The sequence below is a fragment of the Platalea leucorodia genome, assembly GCF_965183815.1.
Source record: "Platalea leucorodia genome assembly, contig: HAP1_HAP1_SCAFFOLD_206, whole genome shotgun sequence".
Classification (NCBI taxonomy): Eukaryota; Metazoa; Chordata; class Aves; order Pelecaniformes; family Threskiornithidae; genus Platalea; species Platalea leucorodia.
The window spans coordinates 65,799-83,752 of NW_028121353.1; the positions used below are offsets into that span (position 1 = coordinate 65,799).

The 17,954-nt window shown below is 52.3% G+C and overlaps 1 protein-coding gene across 1 annotated transcript; it reads left to right on the forward strand.

Moving 5' to 3' along the window:
• Positions 1-7,928: 7,928 nt before the first annotated feature.
• On the forward strand, positions 7,929-8,843 carry LOC309603825 (olfactory receptor 14A16-like; the record flags this gene model as incomplete). The annotated part of the gene is made up of 1 exon (XM_082338727.1): positions 7,929-8,843. The coding sequence occupies one exon, from the start codon at positions 7,929-7,931 to the stop codon at positions 8,841-8,843; it is 915 nt and encodes a 304-aa protein (XP_082194853.1).
• Between the last annotated feature and the right edge of the window lie 9,111 nt (positions 8,844-17,954).

Genomic DNA, 17,954 nt, shown 5'->3' on the forward strand with positions numbered 1-17,954 from the left:
TAGAAGTCCCCTAAATAACTGTCCACCTCCCTGGCACTTGAGCAAGATGAACAATGGATTTTTTTTTTTTTTTTTTTTTAGTGACTAAATTGAAAATGCACATAAATAAAGAGTAGAAGCATCCCAGTTCACTTTGAGGACTTTATTAAAGGAACAAAGAACTCTTCTGCTGTACTTGAAACCAGTTCTTTCTTTTGTACAGCCAGGAGGTTAGTACCTGTTCTGTGGGTTGCCAGTGACCTGAAGACAAAACCAGTCTTACTCAGCTCAGACAAATTTTACCTTGAAAGTACCTCTTTCTTTTGATTGATGAGACTGACTCATTGCAAATGGCTTCTGTGGAGACATTTACAGCTGTCTGAGATGAATCCCTCCCAAATCACCTCCTCTTGGTTCCTCCTGCTACCCAGGGGAAGAGAAACATTTCCCATTCATGATTCATCACGTCGTAAGGTGGGTGACCGTATGCTCACCACTTCACAGATCTCTCTCCACTGGCCACAGAAAAGGGCCTCAGATCAGAGGCTTAATTTAGAGATTAGATGTGAGCTTAGGTCTTCATGTAGGTTAAGTTCAGACCTAAGATTTTGACCTTTAGACTATTACTTTACGATTCATCTGTGCAGAACATCTCTGATAAGCCACCCCCTTCCTAATCTTTTTTTCTGTTAGCCAAGGGGACCATGTGTTCATATGGAGGAAGAAAGATGCAGCACAGCACTAACCGCTTTATGCACAATGGTCTTCTCATCAGCAGCACCGCTCAGGTTTCCCTGTGAGAAGTCTGTGCCCCACTAGCGTGCCACAACTGAGGTGCTGCAGCCTGACTGTGCACTGCCAGGAGGAGCCCCATGTCTTGGCACAGGACTGTGACATTTTTGGATTACATGAGATGTGATGGGACAGCGTGCTGAGCTGCGGTGCTGCAGTGGAAGGATACAGGTTCTGCAGGAGGGAGCGGTGGGGAGGATGAGGGTGGGGGGATGCCCCCTGTGTGAAGGAGCAGCTCAGATATATGGAGCTCCTCTATGAGCTGGGCAACAGGTTGAATTAGCTTGTGTGAGTGAGGATGAGAGGAGGAGTGAGCAAGGGTGACAGTGCCTTGGCAGTTACCAACTACTTGATCAGGCAGAGTAGGCAGAAAAAGTCTTCTGACAGCAACCACAAGTCTCCAGGTTAATGAGCAGGTTTCTATGGGGAGCTGTAAGTGCCCTGGCATTCAGTGGCCAGGCAATGCAAGAGGGTGCCAACAGTCCGGAGGATCTTGGGATGACTTAGCATAGCTGCCAGGTGTGCCAGGAAGGGTGATGCTCACCTGGACCTGGTCCTGGCCAACAAGGAAGAGCTGCCCAGGGATGTGATCATCAGTATCTGCCTCGGCTGTTGTGACCAGGAAATAGGGGAGTCCCAGATGTCAAAAGAAGACCAGCAGCAGAGAACAGGCTGGTGGACTCCACAGAAGAAGACTTTATGTTGCTCAGGGACTGATACAAGTGGTGCCATGGGGAGCAGCTCTGAAGGGTGAACGATCTAAGGAAATCTGACAGGTCTTACAGAACGGACTCTTCCAAGGACAAGAAAGATCTCTCCAGGTTCCCATGAAAAAAACCATTCATCTTGTGAGGCTGCTTGTCTGAGCTGACAGAGCTCCAGGGCAAAAAGTCAGCACCCAGGAGCTGGTAACAGGGGAAGCTGCAAAGAAGGAATTGAGAAACCTTCCCCAAGGACGAAGGGAGGATGCCAAAGCCAAAGCTCCCATAGGCTTGAGAGTTGCAGTGATGGGTAGCAAAAGCAAAATGAGCTTATAGATGCATGCCTCAGCCTAGCAGATGGGGATTCCCCCTGCTGGGGGTGGCTGTGCCAGTCCATCCCCATGGGTCTCAATGGTGCAGACTCTACTTGAAGACATTCCTATAACCCAATTACATTGGGATTCATGCAGAACTGGCTATTCTAAATCAAGCATTTGATTCACTTTGCCTCTTTGCTTTGACGTCTTTTCACTGTGACCACACTCCTGAAATCTCTCTGATAAGCCACATAAGAATTGATGACTAAAGGAAAGTTATGCCCAGGCTCGGCTCCTTGAGGTGTTTTTGTGTGGCAATGAGCCCTCTGGTGCCGAGTTCCTGAACTGCAGCTCCTGAAAGACTGAGCAAGCCTCCAGAGAGGTAAAAGCAGCACAGCTGAAGGTTTGGGAGAGTGTTAGCAGGCCCTGCTGCAGTCTGTCAGTAAAGAGCCCATGTAGGGAATGAGCAGACAAGGTTTCTGTCCCTGGGGGCTGGTGGAGACATGAAGTCACAGGCACTTGGCACAGGAAGAAATTTCGATGTGAGGTGTTTTCTCATTGTGAAAGCCCTTGATGTGCTTCACCAAGCAGGATGGCCAAGTCCTGACCCCCATCCCCTGCAGTGGGGGATCCTTTCCCTCTTGTGATGCTCTGGGCTCTTCCTGGGGAAATTGTGATGTGGGAGTGTGTGATGGCAGGTGCAGGTCAGTGGTAGGACACCTGCCAGGCTCTATGGAGGGTGGGCGAGGAGGAGGCAACAAGGCACTGGAGCTGTAAGGACCTCATGTCCTCTCATGGGTCTCAGTGGAAGAGACAGAAGCCATAGCTGAGTGGACAAGGGCCTCCGTTCTGTTGGGGCGTCAAAGCCCCACCAAGGCCCTTGGCCATCCCCACCACAGCTACACTGTCCTGTGCCTGTGCCTGCTTCCTTGCTTCCAGCACCAAGCTCTGTGTCTCTGGGCATTTGCCCATGCCTCTGAGTTCCCCACAACCCATCCCGTTTCTTCCAAAGCCTTGCTAGTGCTGCTTTCTCACCCAAGACTTCCAAGGCCCAGACATGCTAGAATCCTCTGTTTAGCTCCACAGCCCAGCACTCAACTGCACATCCTCCTGCTTCTGCTGCCTCCAAATCAAGACTCAACCCATTTCACTTCAGCATGACAGCCCCCGACATGTCAAGTCTTCTTCCTGCCTTCAATGCACTCACTGCTGCACCTGCACTGCTCTCCCCCTGCATGCCCATGTGTCTCACCAACCCTTCCTCTTCCCCTGCAGTGGTGGGACCTCACCCCAGGAGGGCTGTGCATCCGCCAGGCTCAGGGAGGTTTCCTGACACCCACCCAAGTGTGAGGAGTGGAGGAGGGGAGGAGAGCCAGGTCAGGTCATGGGGCATGACTGAGCACAGACACCCCAAGCAGTGGGCGTTCCCCATCTGTCAGGCTGAGCCATGCACATGCGATGGAAATGCCTGTATCATCCCTGATTTGCACAGGAGGGGCCTTCCTTCCTGCCATCTTCCCGGGACAATCTTCTTCTTCCTCCTCCACCCACAGACATCCACTGCTTTCCATTGCTGGCTTCAGACATGGTTTTAAGAATTCACAGAAGCCATCAGCCACCCCTCTCCTTTCTCACTGACATCCCCCGACCTCTCTCCCAGACCTACACATGGCCAATCACTGCTGCTCAGGGCCACTCACTCTTCAGAAGAGGCCTTCAGCACTTTGGATCATCCTGGTGCTTTTTATAATCTTCCTCGCTGCCTCCAGGGCTCGTGGTGAGCTTTCTGGACCATGACAGGGCTTTTTCACCGTCTGTTAGGGAAAAGTTGTCTTTTTTTTTTTTTTTTTTTTTAAAAAAATAGGTACTGCTGCTTTTAGGGAAATCACAGAAACACCTGATGCATCATCCGCAGAAATCTCACCAGGTTTGCATCTCAAGAAATGGGATCCCGGAGGCCAAGGGAAGGATGGTCTGCGCACTGTCATGGCATTTGGGTACCTGAAGTGTGCTCTCTTCTCCCTGTCTCCCGGACACCTAAAGAGGACTCACACTTCTCTGCACTTCAAGTTCAGGCGTTCCTGGGAATCACAGGAGGCATGGCATACAGATTCCAGGGCTCAGGGACTGGTCAAATGCCTCTGGTCTCTTTCCACAATGATGGCTTCAATGCCAGGCTCATTTCTAGACTCTGTACGTGGATGCTGACATTTCCTGAGCAACTGAATCTGAAAGCATTAACACTCTAGGCTGTTATTCTTGGAGGGTATAAGGATAGGAAAAGAGAAGAGGCTTTGGGCAAATGAGAAGGGAAGCAAAGGATGTGGTCATGACTGTTTGGGGACACCTGTGAAGCAGCCCTGAACCTGATGTGAATGACTCCTGGGGTCAGGGAGAACCTGAGCGCTCTGTCTCTAATTGGAAACCATGAAGGGGAAGGAAGGACAGCATCATTCAGGCTGGAAGGGACCTCGGGAGGTGCCTGGACCAACCTCCTGCTCAAGGCAGGCTCAGACAGAGTAGTCAGGCCTTTATCCAAACACATCTTGATCCCATTCCAGGACAGAGCCAGTGCACGCTCCCTGGGAAACAGCTTCCACCGCTTGACTATCCTCATGCTGGAATAATTTCTGCCTCTATCTAGCCTGACCCTCTCCTGTTTCAGCCCATTGCCTCTTGTCCTTGTGTCATGGACATGAGCCTGACTCAATCTTCCTGGGGACCCTGCAATGCTGCTGCATGTTTCCCACAAGATCTTCTCTACTCCTGTCTGAACAAGCCCAGCTCTCTAAGCCTCTTCTCACAGTACAAGTTCTCCCACCCTACTCACCTTGGTGGCCCTTCACTGAACTGGCTCCACTTTGCCCAGGTCTCTCTGACATTGTGGGATGTCAAAACCTAGGAAAATATTCCAGATATGGTGTCAAAACTGCTCAGCAGACTGGCTGTGCTCCAGCTCATACAGCCCAGGATGCTGTTGGCCTTCTTTCCTGATTGCTCCTCTTTTGCCTAATGGAACCCAAGGACCACCAAAGCCTTTCCACAGAGCTGCTGCCCACCTGGGCAGTCCCTGCTCTATGTCATTGCATGGGCTTAGTCGACCTCAAGGGCACAACTTACTGCCTATCCTGAGGTTCCTATTGGCCCATCACTCCACCTTGTCTTTGTTCTTTGGGATGGCCACCCTGCCCTCCACTGTAGTGTCTGCTCTCCTCAATGTGGTGTCTTCTACAAATGTTATGTAAAAGCACTCTCTTATCTCCTCTGGGTCATTAAAAACACATTAAACACAGCCAGTGGCAGGACAGCCCCCTGCAGGACCCTGCTAGCTAGATGCCTCCAGGCAGAGTGCCACGCATTCACCACGTCCCTCTGAGCCCGACCATCCATCTGGTTATTTACCCATCTACTTATCCAGCCAGGCAGACCAGAATATCCTAACTTGGGCATGAGAATATTGAGGGTGCGTGATGTTGAAAAGTTCACTGACTTCTAGGTTAAAAGACAACCACTGCTCTCCCTGGGTCCAGCAATCCTGTCCTTTCATCACAGAAAGCAAAAAGGATGGCGAGAGACAAGCTCCCCTGGGTAAATCCAGTCCCCTTGTCTTTCAGACATCCAGAAACGGGATCTGAGTGAACATGATCTGGGGCACAGGCATTTGCTCTTCTGTGCATCCTTTGGGCATTTTAGAAAAGTGTTTGCAATGTTTGCATTTTCCCCATTGTCAGGGCGTTCCCACAGACTCCCTGACCTTTGAAAGATGCTGGAGAGTGGCCTCGCTGTGCCATTGGCCTGCTCACTCAGCTCCCTGCGATGCTGTCCCTCCTGTCCCATACACTGGGAAGAATTTGCTCAAGTGATCCCTGACTTGGTCCCCATCCGTCCCTGGCTGTTCACGTCCAGAGTCCTGCCCTGAGTCACAGAGGCCTGGGAGACCTTGCTGGGGAAGACTGAGGCAAAGAGGACACACAGAGAGACTGTAAGGCAGTGTGGAGTGGGAGGATGGTGAGAGCTCACTGCATGGGAGAGATCTTCACAGCCCTCTACATGGTAAGTCTCTGGGTGCAGCACAATGTATCTGGTGTTCCTGGAGGGATCTCCAAAAGCTGCTACATCCCACAGCCTATGGGATCTTTCATGAGGCTTCTCACAGTTTTCTAGTGTAGAGGAGGAGGACATGCTGCAGAAGATGAGCTCCTTGTGTGCCGTAGAAAGGATAGGGCATGACAGCTCCCTTCTAGGGTTTTGAAGATCAGTGCACACTTGCGGGTGCCCAGGGCTGTCCTTCAGAGCAGGGTCCCTGCACACCAGGGGGCTGTGTGCTGGGGCAGGGACTCTGTCGCCTGCCAGGGTCAGCACCCAGCCTGCCCAGGGAGTTTTCCACGGCTCTGTGGGAAAAAGCTGTGTGGAAGGAGGGACCCCAGGCAGGGCAGGATCATTCTGCTGTCCAGAGGGTGCAGCGTGGGTCAGGGCTGCTCAGACTTCTACATCACCCAGAGGACATTTGCAGAGTGTCGTTTTAAAGATGGATGGCAAGGTAGGGGATTGCCTGAAAGGGAAGAAATCTCTGCTTTGAGTGGTGTTCTCTTGGTTGGCTGGGTGTGCACCGGGAGATGGGAATTTACTTCTCTGCTCCAGAATAGGCAATGAGACCCCAATTCTCATTAGGAGTTCTCCGAGCTGCTCCTTAGCCCCTGCACACACAGAGATGCCCCTGGACAGTGCCCTGCTGCCAGGAGATTCCTGCAGGACAGAGCTGAGCACACAGCAGATGGGATGGGCTCTGTGAGCATGGAGAGGCAGGAGATGTGGGCACAGACGAACAGGTAGTGCACAAGAAGAGCTGCAGGCAGCAGAGCCATGGGCAGGAAGGAAGAGAGACCTGCTCCCAGCAATGCTGTGGGAGGAGGGATTCAGGCATCTCCCTGCCATCCCCTGCAATGCCAATGTTTTCCCTGGAGCAACCCCCTGGTCTCCTCACTCACACAGCAGAGCCTCTGCCCTTAATGGCATGAGGACTTGGCCATGACTTGCTTTCCCATCAGCCTGACCACCAAGGAGGAGAAAAAGTCAAGGGTCTGACTGTGTCTCCCTCTCCTGCCTCCCTTGGCAGCGCTCCTTTGGCATGTTCTCCTCCCTGACGCCCTTCTTCTTACTGGTACACTCACTGGTGTCGGGGGTGAGGATTCAAGTGCAGCTCAGACACCAACGCTGCGTGTGCTGTCATGCATATATGGCCATGGAGGAAAAGCATCCAGCTCACACCCTGTTCACCTGGGGGGCTCTGGGTACTGCACTGTGTGTGGCTGGCAGTGATCTCACCCTCCCTTCAGGACATAACAAATTCAGGACAGTTGACTCTGTCCTTGGGAGGTCCTGCTGGGCTGCAGGCTGCCCTCCCATAGGGCACAGCTCTCTCAGGGCATCTCTGTGTTTTGCAGGAGCCCCATGGAGAAGACACCTCGGTGCTAAGGCCATTGAAATGCTGGTGGGTGGCTGCATGTGGGCAGCTGTAATGAGCCCTCTGTGTCCCTGGTTGGGAGGGCAGAGCTGAGATCCTCCTCAGGTACGATGAGATGGGGTGAGGGGTTTGGAGATCTGCACTTGGAAACTGGATTCCTCTGCTCCCAGCAGTGGCCTCTTTTGGGGGGAACACCCGGGTGCAATAGTCCTCCAGGTGGAAGAGCTGCCAGCACAGGGCAGCTGAGAGCAGGGCTGATGGACAGAGCGGCTGTCCTCACTCTGCACTAAGGGACAGTCCCTGTGCCCAATCTCAGCACCCACAAGGTTTCCCTTGCAGTGCAGCAGAAATGCCAGGCATTGCTGCATTCAACCACACATTGGGAGCCACAATGCTGAAAATTTCTTTGATATCACATCTGAGATCACCCCATGTTCCTATTTCCTTATTGCTGTAGGGCAGGACTGAGTCCTGCAGTGCCCCCAGCAGAGCCTTCTGCTCCCTGGGGCACCCTCAGCCAGCATCGACCAGAGCTCACCAAAGCTTTTCCTGAAAAGTGAAAGGCTCTTTGGGGGGATCCTATAAGAAACTGAATAGATTTTTCTGAAAGCAGTCTGCCCTAACTTTTCACTTCTTTTACCTCCTTGAACAGATCTCCATGCCCAGAGGGTTAAAATGTCCAACAGCGGCTCTGTCACCCACTTCCTCCTCCTGGCATTCACAGACACACGGGAGCTGCAGCTCTTGCACTTCTGGCTCTTCCTGGCCATCTACCTGGCTGCCCTCCTGGGCAACGGCCTCATCATCACTGCTGTATCCTGTGACCACTGCCTCCACACCCCCATGTACTTCTTCCTCCTCAACCTCTCCCTCATCGACCTGGGATCCATCTCCACCACTGTCCCCAAGTCTATGGCGAATTTCCTGTGGCACACCAGGGACATCTCCTACGCAGGATGTGCTGCCCAGCTTTTTCTGTTTGCATTTTTGATTTCAGCAGAGTATTGTCTCCTCACCATCATGGCCTATGACCGCTATGTTGCCATTTGCAAACCCCTGCACTACGGGACCCTCCTGGGCAGCAGAGCTTGTGTCCACATGGCAGCAGCTGCCTGGGGCAATGGGTTTCTCAATGCTCTCCTGCATATTACCAATACATTTTCACTGCTGCTCTGCAATGGGAATGCTGTGGACCAGTTCTTCTGTGAAATCCCCCACATCCTCAAGCTCTCCTGCTCACACTCCTACCTCAGGGAGGTTGGCCTTATTATGTTTAGTCTCTTTGTGGACTTTGGGTGTTTTGTTTTCATTGTGCTGTCCTATGTGCAGATCTTCAGGGCCGTGCTGAGGATTCCCTCACAGCAGGGACGACACAAAGCCTTTTCCATGTGCATCCCTCACATGGCCGTGGTCTCCCTGTTTTTGATCACTGTCATGTTTGCCTACCTGAAGCCCCCCTCCATCTCCTCCCCGTCCCTGGATCTGGTGGTGGCAGTGCTGTACTCGGTGGTGCCTCCAGCAGTGAACCCCCTCATCTACAGCATGAAGAACAAGGAAATAAAAAATGTCCTATGGAAACGGGCCCAATAAATAATGTTTCCCTGACAATAACCTGCCTCCCCTCCTCTGCATGTTTCCCAGAGTGTATCTTAGGCCACAATTCTGCTTTTTTCTCCTGTGATAATTCTACTTAGAGATAATTTGCTGGGTTTATACTGCTTCTATGGAGGTTTGATCCTGTTGTGCCTGAGCCTTGCACAACACTGTGTCACATGTGGCCTGTCAGATAGCAGCTCTTCAATTAAAGGAGATCTCTTGGGTGCAGTGCCAACAAAATGTCCAAGGACTTCATTTCTGTTCTCCTTGTGTTCTCAGTGGTTTTGGGGTTAAGCTCATGATAATGTTGAGTTCCATTGGATCAAAAGTTCTGCTTTTAAAGGCTCTCTTCTTGGTGTCCAATGGCAGGGGAGATGGTCCATCAGCTCCCCATTATCTCCTCAGGTTGCTTCATGTATGACAGGACTCATGGCATATACCAGACTCTCTGGAAATGAATTTGCAGGGGTCAGAAGAGGATGGGGACTCACCACATAACCGATGTGGGATTGGAATGAATGGAAACGCAGAAGATGGAACACCCTCAAAGGTGAAGTCCCCCAAAAGTAAAGCACTAAATTGACATATCCACGAACATGGACTCTGCAGTGCCATGGAAGTAAGCGGGGACTCAGCAGGCACAGGGAAGGGAGAGTGGAGAGCTGCAGGAGCTGCCTGAGAACCACCAGGGCCAGGACTCTGGTGCTGTCCTGGGGAGTGGGGCTGGTGGCAGCAGAGGAGGGGGAAAATTCGGTTGGGGCTTGGGGGTCACCTACAAGATGAATTCAGGAGAGCCAGAGAGTGCCTAGCCTCTGCTTCCTCATGGCCTTGTGGCCAGCACGAGCTGTGGGGCTGATGGGGAGCCTGAGCCCTGCTGTCTGCCCCCCAGCAGCTGCTGTGGCCTTCAGAGGGGCTGGGGCTGTGGGGTGAGTGCCCAGAGCTCTGCAGCAGCCTGCGCTGGGCAGTGCCATGGAGCCAGCCCAGGCTGGGCTGCTCTGCTGGGCTGGGCTGGGCTGGGGAGAGGGCAGGGGAGGTGGGGAGAGGTGGGGAGGGGCTGGGCTGGGCTGGAAAGAGCCTGAGAGAGAAAACCACCAGTGTAGAGCTAAGATGTGTGAGTGTGCGGGGTAGGGGCAGCCAGCACTCCCAGTGCAGAGCCAGGTGTCGTGGTGAAGGAAGCAAGGCATCCAAGGTGCAGAAGAGAGGGGCCTCGTCTGTGCTATGTTTCCAGGACACCCCGGGGAAACTGCCCCAGGAAATTTGTCCTAGACCAGTTGCACCCACCAGCCATTTCCATCTCTGGCCATACATCCCAGCCCTGAGGAAGGACCTTTGCTGCATGGTCATGCCTGTCCTCATCTGGGGCTCAGTGATACCCAACTCCACTGCCATTATTAATAAAAAGGGATGCAGTTTCCTACAGACAGCCATTACACACTAAACCCCACAGCTTTTACCACAGCTGGTGTCTTAGCCAAGCCTCTTCTCAGACAGCTCCAGCCCAATCAGGTGCTTGTCTCAACCAATTTTGAAAATCTCCATTGACTGAGACCTCCCCAGCTGGCCTGGGTACTGGCTCCGGTGTTTGGCTCTGAGGGATTTCTCAAAAATGCAGCTATTTCTGATAAACCCAGCTCTCTCAGCCTCTCCTTGTCCATAAGATGCTCCAGGCCCCAACCATCCTTCCGGCCTCTGCAGGACTTGCTTCAGTCTGTCAGGATCTTCCTTGTGCTGCTGAGCCCCAGGCTGGACACAGCAGTCCTGCTGTGCTGGTCCTGTAGTGGGTTAGCCTTGGCCAGCAGCCAGACACCCACCCAGCTGCTCACTCACACCCCCAGCTCAAAAGGACAAAGGCAGAAGATAAGGTGGACTAGCTCATGCGTCAAGATAAAGACAGGGAGATCACTTACTCATTACTGTCATAGGCAAAGAAGACTTGACTTGGGGAAGATCAGTTGAATTTATTGCCAATTAGAAGACATTCGGATAGAGAGAAAGCATAGCAAAAAAATTCAAGACCATTTCCCCACCCCACTCCTTCTTCCCAGGCTCAAATTACTCCATTGCTCCCAATTCTTCTACCCACCCCAACCCCAGGAGGAGCTGGGGGGATGGTGAATGGGGGTTACGGTCAGCACAGAACATCTCTGCCACTCCTTCCTCCTCACACTTCTCCCCTGCTCCAGCGTGGGCCCTCTCCACAGGATCCCACTGTGTTTGCCGTCAAGGCTATGTGTTGTTCATTTCTTTCCGTCTTACTTTTCTCCTTCACACTCACAGAATGACAGAGATGTTGAGATTGGAAGGCATCTCTGGAGTTCATCACGTGCAACTCCCCAGCTGAGACACGGTCAGCTAGAGCAGGTTGCTCAGGACCTTGTCTAGGTGGGTTTGGAATACCTCCATGGATGGAGGCTCCTCAGCCTCTCTGGGCAACCTGTTCCAGTATTTGACCACCCTGACAGTGAAAAATTGTTTTCTTGGGTTCAGATGGAATGTCTTGGGTTTTTATCTGTGTCCATCAGCCCTTGTCTTGTCAGTGGGAACTACTGAGAAGAGTTTTGCTCCCTTGTCTTCATTCCTTCCCATCAGATATTTATGCACATTCATAATACCCCCCAAGCAATTCTTTTCTCCTGGAAAATTAGTGAAAAAAATATGCTTTTTCTCATTTTTCTCCAGACCACTCAGTAATTAAAGGTAATTATTTAATTCGGTAATTAAAGGGGGATTTACATGAAAGATGGGGACAGACTTTTTATTAGGGCCTTTAGTGATAGGACAAGGGGCAATGGTTTCAAACTAAAGGAGGGTAGATTGAGGCTAGATATGAGGAAGAACTTTTTTATGATGAGGGCAGTGAAACACTGGCACAGGTTGCCCAGAGAGGTGGTAGATGCCCCATCCCTGGAATCATTCAAGGTGAGGTTGGACGGGGCTCTGAGCAATCCGATCTAGTTGAAGATGGCCCTGCTCACTGAAGGGGGGAGTGGATTAGATGACCTTTAACGATCCCTTCCAACCCAAACCATTCTATGATTCTTTCTATGATTCTATGGTAAGTAAGTACGGTGCTGGGATACCTTAGGTGACTGAGGAGCATTAACTTTGAAAGCAGCTGGATGTGTCGCTTGGGGATTCACAGCTTTGGCAAATCCCCAGAAAACCACAGCTTTGTGTTAGAAGCAAAAGGCAGGCAGCACAAAAAGACATTTGTAAAGCCTAGGTACACAGTGAGGTGGGGAAGCTGGGGGGTGGCCAAAGTCTGCAGGAGAACTGCTGCAGGCATGGGACAGCATGGGAGAGCCCATGGTGGAGATGACTGAGGGCCTTGGTGGGGCTGGGACTTGCCCAACACAACCAAGGTCTCTCTCCTCTCAGCTATCAATATTGTCACTGCCACCAAGAGCCACGAGGGGACACCATTTCCTTACAGCCCCATGGCCTTGGTGCCTCCTCATCCCCCCATAGAATCCAGGCAGTCCTAGGGTTGTCCTGCACTCGTCATCACACACCCCCACATCACACTGCTCCATGACGAGCCCTGAGCAACGCATGAGGAAAAGGATCTCCCTTCCCAGGTGCCAGGGATCAGAGCTTGCCCATCCTTCTGGATGAAACCCATCAAGGGCTGACGTGGCAGCAGAGCCACCTGCACATTGCCTTGGTCACCTGGAACCAGTGCTGACCTCTTGCCAGTTTAAGGCAGCCCCCAGGGAGGGGTACCTCCACCCCTGCTTCCCTTCATGGCTTCAGCTGTGATGGCTCTCAGGGGGCCCACTGACACCCTCAGAGTCCTGGAGATTTTAATCACATTTTAAAGGCTTCTTCAGCGGCTTGTTCAATCTCCTTTCGGTAGCTGCAGTTCAGGAACTTGGCACCAGAGGGCTCACGGAAATGCAGATACCCTAACACGCCTTGGCGCTCTGCAGTTTTCCTTAATGCCTCCCTTCTTGTGTGGTTCGTTAGGGAGAGTTCAGGAGTATAGTCTAAATGAGAAGATGTCAAAAACAAATAACATTTTGAAAAGATTTGTGCATTTTCATTATTTTTCTGCTTACAGAATAAACAATATAGACAATCTCCAAGTCATATAGATCCAGAGGGTCTCATGATGAAGTATGAACACGCAGGAAAAGCAAGACCCTTTCTGTCAGACACTCTAGAGACACTCTTCATCCCACCCACCCCACCCCAACCTGCCATTTCTCTCACCGGTCACCTGAAACTCACATCACTCATGTTCAAATGGAAGCTTTCCCCACTCAGGCTGGAGATGAATGTCTCAGCCTCCATTTCCTTCTGCTTTCCCAGAGACACAGCATTTCTCTTAGTGTAACATGAACAAAAACAAAAAAAGGAAGAGTCATTCAGTGAAGAATAAAAAACATTCCTCAGCTGTCTATGAAGTCCAAGTTGCCTCCACTAAATCCCACTTGTACTTTTGAGGGGAAAATCTTCAGTGAGAATAGTAGGAAAGGACAGAGAGAAAGGCAATGAAGGAGTTGGCTACAGAGACAGTCAGGAGACAGGAGCAGCAAGCTTTCAACTGCCTGAAGCTCCAAGCAGCACCTGGGTACTTGGGAGGGCTCTGAGGGAATGGAGAGTAATGGGAGGAGGAAAACCAGATGGACACTCAAAAAGGCATCTGTGCAGACAGTCTGCTGGAGAAGATGACTTGAGAAATGGTCAGTTGAATCAGGACATGTGGGAATACCTAGAAGGTTAGTGAGATTCAGTACACTCCATATTGGAGAGAGCAGTGGTCAAGCAAGTGCCGGGAAGATCAAGGTTTCTTCTCCTGAGAGCAGTACACATCCTGGAGAGTTTCATGATGGCAGCAAAGGAAAACATTCTCTCTCTATGAAAAGTATTCAAACATTTCAGGCCAACCTCAGCCTTGTCATGGTGAACAGGGACACCAAGCACCCAAGAGCCCATGTATGCAAAAGCTTTGCTGCATGGCAGAGACATGCTGGAGTGGATGGCAGATGGCATTGTAAGAAAGACTTGAGGTGCCCCAAAAGAGAGCAATGCCTACTGTCCCCAAAGTCAGAGAGAAACAGGGCTGGGCTGGGCAGCCCTGGCAGGAGAGGGCATGGCTCTCTGTGGTGTCTCTGCAGCCCTGGAGGGCCTTTGGTGGAGAGAGGCACTGATCTCCTGGAAGGACAAGGTGCTGCTGAAAGCGTCCTTGGGTGTGGACATCCTGTGATCTAGGCACACTCGAAATTCACTGGGCTCTTTGAAGACTGTATCGTCAAGAGGGTGAGTAAAGGATGAGGCAGAGGAGAACTAGAAGAAGCTGAGAACATAGGCCCACAAGTGGAGAGCCCAGTGCAATGTGCTTCTTATTCGTGCAGTGCCTTGCATCTGCTGGATAGAGATGGGACAGGGCTGGCCTCACTGCAGGGGTGGCAATCAGTCACTTGCACACAAGCACCGAAGGAATCTGAGATGCCGCCTGGGGTGTCTGTCACGCACCCGCTCCGAGGGGACGTGGCTTTCCTGCAGGTCCTGTGCTGTCCCTGCCAGCCACAGGCAGTTTTGGTGGAGAGCCTTGGCATCTCACGTAGCCCTACTGGCCTGTGTTTGGCCATTCAATGAGCAGCTGCCCTGAATTAGGTTAGGTTCCATGGCGTCTCTCTCTGAAAAGTATTCAAACATTTCAGCTGATGAAAATGTGCCTGTGTTACATAAATGTTGAGAAAATGTCCTCATCTTTGCAGGCCGAGCTCAGTTCCTGACCAGAAGCCTCCAGTGCCACTTCAGGAGGTCCTGGTGTGCCTGATACACTCACCTGGGACTGGGAGTGACCACAAGGGGCTGTCAGAGACCTGGACCCTCCAATGAAAACTGTAGATGGAGGGTGACACCAGGCATCTGTGCTCCTGCAACTCAACCCACCCTGGTTTCCAAAATTGCTCTTAAAAAAAAACAAAACACCCCTATTTCTAAATTGCTCCATCTGAAGTGAGTCTCTGCACCCTCATCCTCTCTGATTCCATTACCTATGGAGCTTCCTCATGAGTTCCCTCTTCACCCAAGCTGGTCTTGTCAGCTATGGACTCACTGCTGCCCTTTGTGGGTGATTCTCTCAATAAAGACCAGCTGTACTGAGTCGTGCTGCCCTTCACTGCTGCCCACAGGATCCCCACTAAAAGCCCCCTGAACAGGCCAAAGTCTTCCCCTCTGGGGTCTGACACCTGCACTCTGCTCCTCTCCCTCCTCAGGCTGCTCAAGAGCTGGGACCCCCCTATTTCATGGCCTCTACAGTCAAGGATGACACTGGTGTTCAGGTCCCTGACCACTCTTCATGGTTTGCAAGGACCTGATGCAGGTGAGCATCATCTCTGTTGGTCCAGCTGGGGGCTTTGCAAAGAAATTGCTCCAACACCCTCCAGAAACCTATTGGTCTGTTTTCACAGTGCTGTGTTCCCCCTCCAATGAATGTCAGGGTCATTAAAGTCCCCAGAAAGAGCCCCATGTCACTGATGTGGAGGCTTCCTCGAGTTGCTTAAGTAAGAGCCCGTCCACCTCCTCCCCTTGATCACCAGTTCCTTATCTCCCATCACGATGTCGCCCTAACTGGCCTCTCCTCCGATCCTCACTCACAAGGGCTCACCCAACCTGTTGACTTTCCCAGCAAGGAGCTCCATACATCCAAGCAACTCCTTCACACAGAAAGTATTCCTCTTCTAGTGCTCCCAGCCTGTGCCTCGTGAAGAACCTTTATCCATCCATTGCAGCACGCCAGCTGTGGGAGGTGTCCCACTGTGCCTCAGAAGTCACAGCTTGTGACAGACCTCGGGGCTCCAGCTCCTCCTGGCTGTTCCCAGTCAGAGGAGAATGTTGCACATCTGGGCTGCAGCCCCTGAGCCGTGGCTCCAGGCCAAGCTCAGCCTTGTCATGCTGAACAGGGACACCAAGCACCCAAGAGCCCATGTGTGCAAAAGCTTTGCTGCATGGCAGAGACATGCTGGAGCGGATGGCAGACGGCATTGTAAGACAGACATGAGGTGCCCCAAAAGAGAGCAATGCCTGCTGTCCCCAAGGTCCGAGTGAAACAGGGCTGGGCTGGGCAGCCCTGGCAGGAGAGGGCATGGCTCTCTGTGGTGTCTCTGCAGCCCTGGAGGGCCTTTGGTGGAGAGAGGCACTGATCTCCTGGAAGGACAAGGTGCTGCTGAAAGCGTCCTTGGGTGTGGACATCCTGTGATCTAGGCACACTCGAAATTCACTGGGCTCTTTGAAGACTGTATCGTCAAGAGGGTGAGTAAAGGATGAGGCAGAGGAGAACTAGAAGAAGCTGAGAACATAGGCCCACAAGTGGAGAGCCCAGTGCAATGTGCTTCTTATTCGTGCAGTGCCTTGCATCTGCTGGATAGAGATGGGACAGGGCTGGCCTCACTGCAGGGGTGGCAATCAGTCACTTGCACACAAGCACCGAAGGAATCTGAGATGCCGCCTGGGGTGTCTGTCACGCACCCGCTCCGAGGGGACGTGGCTTTCCTGCAGGTCCTGTGCTGTCCCTGCCAGCCACAGGCAGTTTTGGTGGAGAGCCTTGGCGTCTCACGTAGCCCTACAGGCCTGTGTTTGGCCATTCAATGAGCAGCTGCCCTGAATTAGGTTAGGCTCCGTGGGGCTGTGTGAGACAATTCTTGTTACAGGCAACGGTCAGCTAGTAAATACAGCTAAAGGAGGGGAGAAAGGGAAAGACTTCCCTCTCCCTCTAGCACAGACCTCCATTTGGTCAGCTGGACACCTCTCTAGGCGGCCCTGAACAGCGTGAGTAGGGACAGGGGGTGATGTCCTAAATGTGGGCATCTGCCGTCATTTCAGCTGGCATCCTCACCAGGCTGCAGGATGATGCCCCCAGATGTTTCCCAATCTCTCAGTACTGATCCATTATCGTGGACAACATCTGGCACCTCAGATGTCACCAGGTGTTTGTGTGTGAACTCCTGGTCTCCATCTCCATCAGTGACCATGGGACCACAGAAAAGCAGTGCAGGTGCCTATTTTTAGCAGACACCATGACTGAAGCAAGAGGAATCTCACCTCCTGTGGGTTTGTGGCAGGCATGGGAGGGAGCTGAGGTCCCTTCCAGCCCCAGGGCTACAAATCCAGCATGAGATGCCTCCATTGCCTCAGCTGATTGCCTTCTCTCAGCATGGGTAAAGGAGATGCCTCCCTGCCAGTACCCAGGTGTCCTGTCTCATGATGGGCCAAGAAAGGGGGATTCTCAGACCTAACTGTGTCTTGGAGAGGAGAAAGGGCACGGCTGCAAAGAAACATCTCTGCAGAGGTGAGACAGGCATCATCGGTGATTCCTTCAGTTTCTTCCCAAGCAGGTTCCTGGAGAGCTCCAGGGACACCTGGAGGGAGCACAGAGTGGGGTGGGGGCAGAGCAAGTGACGTCTTGGGCAGGTCCTCTCCTCCGGGGCTGAGACGGGCTCCTGGGATGGAGGGAGCTCATGGGAAGCAGGCAGCAGTGCAGAGAGACAGCTCGGCCAAGGAGCAACTCTTCTGCCAAGCACAGCAGGGCTCTGGGAAAAGGAGTAGGGCAGAGAGAGATTAAAGGCAGCCTGGAGTGGGAGGAGAGAGGAGAGCTGCAAGGGAAGAAATCTTTCCAGCCCTTGTCACGGTAAGTCTCTTGCTGCAGGGCAATGCAGCTGCTTTCCTGGAAGGGTCTCCTAAAGCTATCACAGCCTACAGCCTATGGGGTCTGTCAGGAGGCCTCCCAGCCCAGGAGCTCAGGGTAGACAAGGGTGAAGGGGTGATGCCAGGTTGTGCAGCCAGAGCTGCCCAGGGCATTTCAGAGGGGACTTTTCCAGAGGAAGAGCAAGGCAGGGGATCCCTTGAAGGTAAAGAGCTTTCCTGAGGCTATGCTTTCTGTTTCCTGCTGTTTCAGGAAAAAGGGGAAAGGTGCTGCTACCTGTGGAGAGGGAGACTGAGAGTCCTGAGCTGCTACACTGAGAGATCAGTAGGTCTGGTGGGAGGCAAGTCAACTGCTTCCATCCCCTCCTCTACCTCCAGAGAGCACCAGCATCACCTTTGTTGTCCTCATCAGGGTTTCTCTGACCTGCTCCTCACTGCCTGCATACGGGGAGT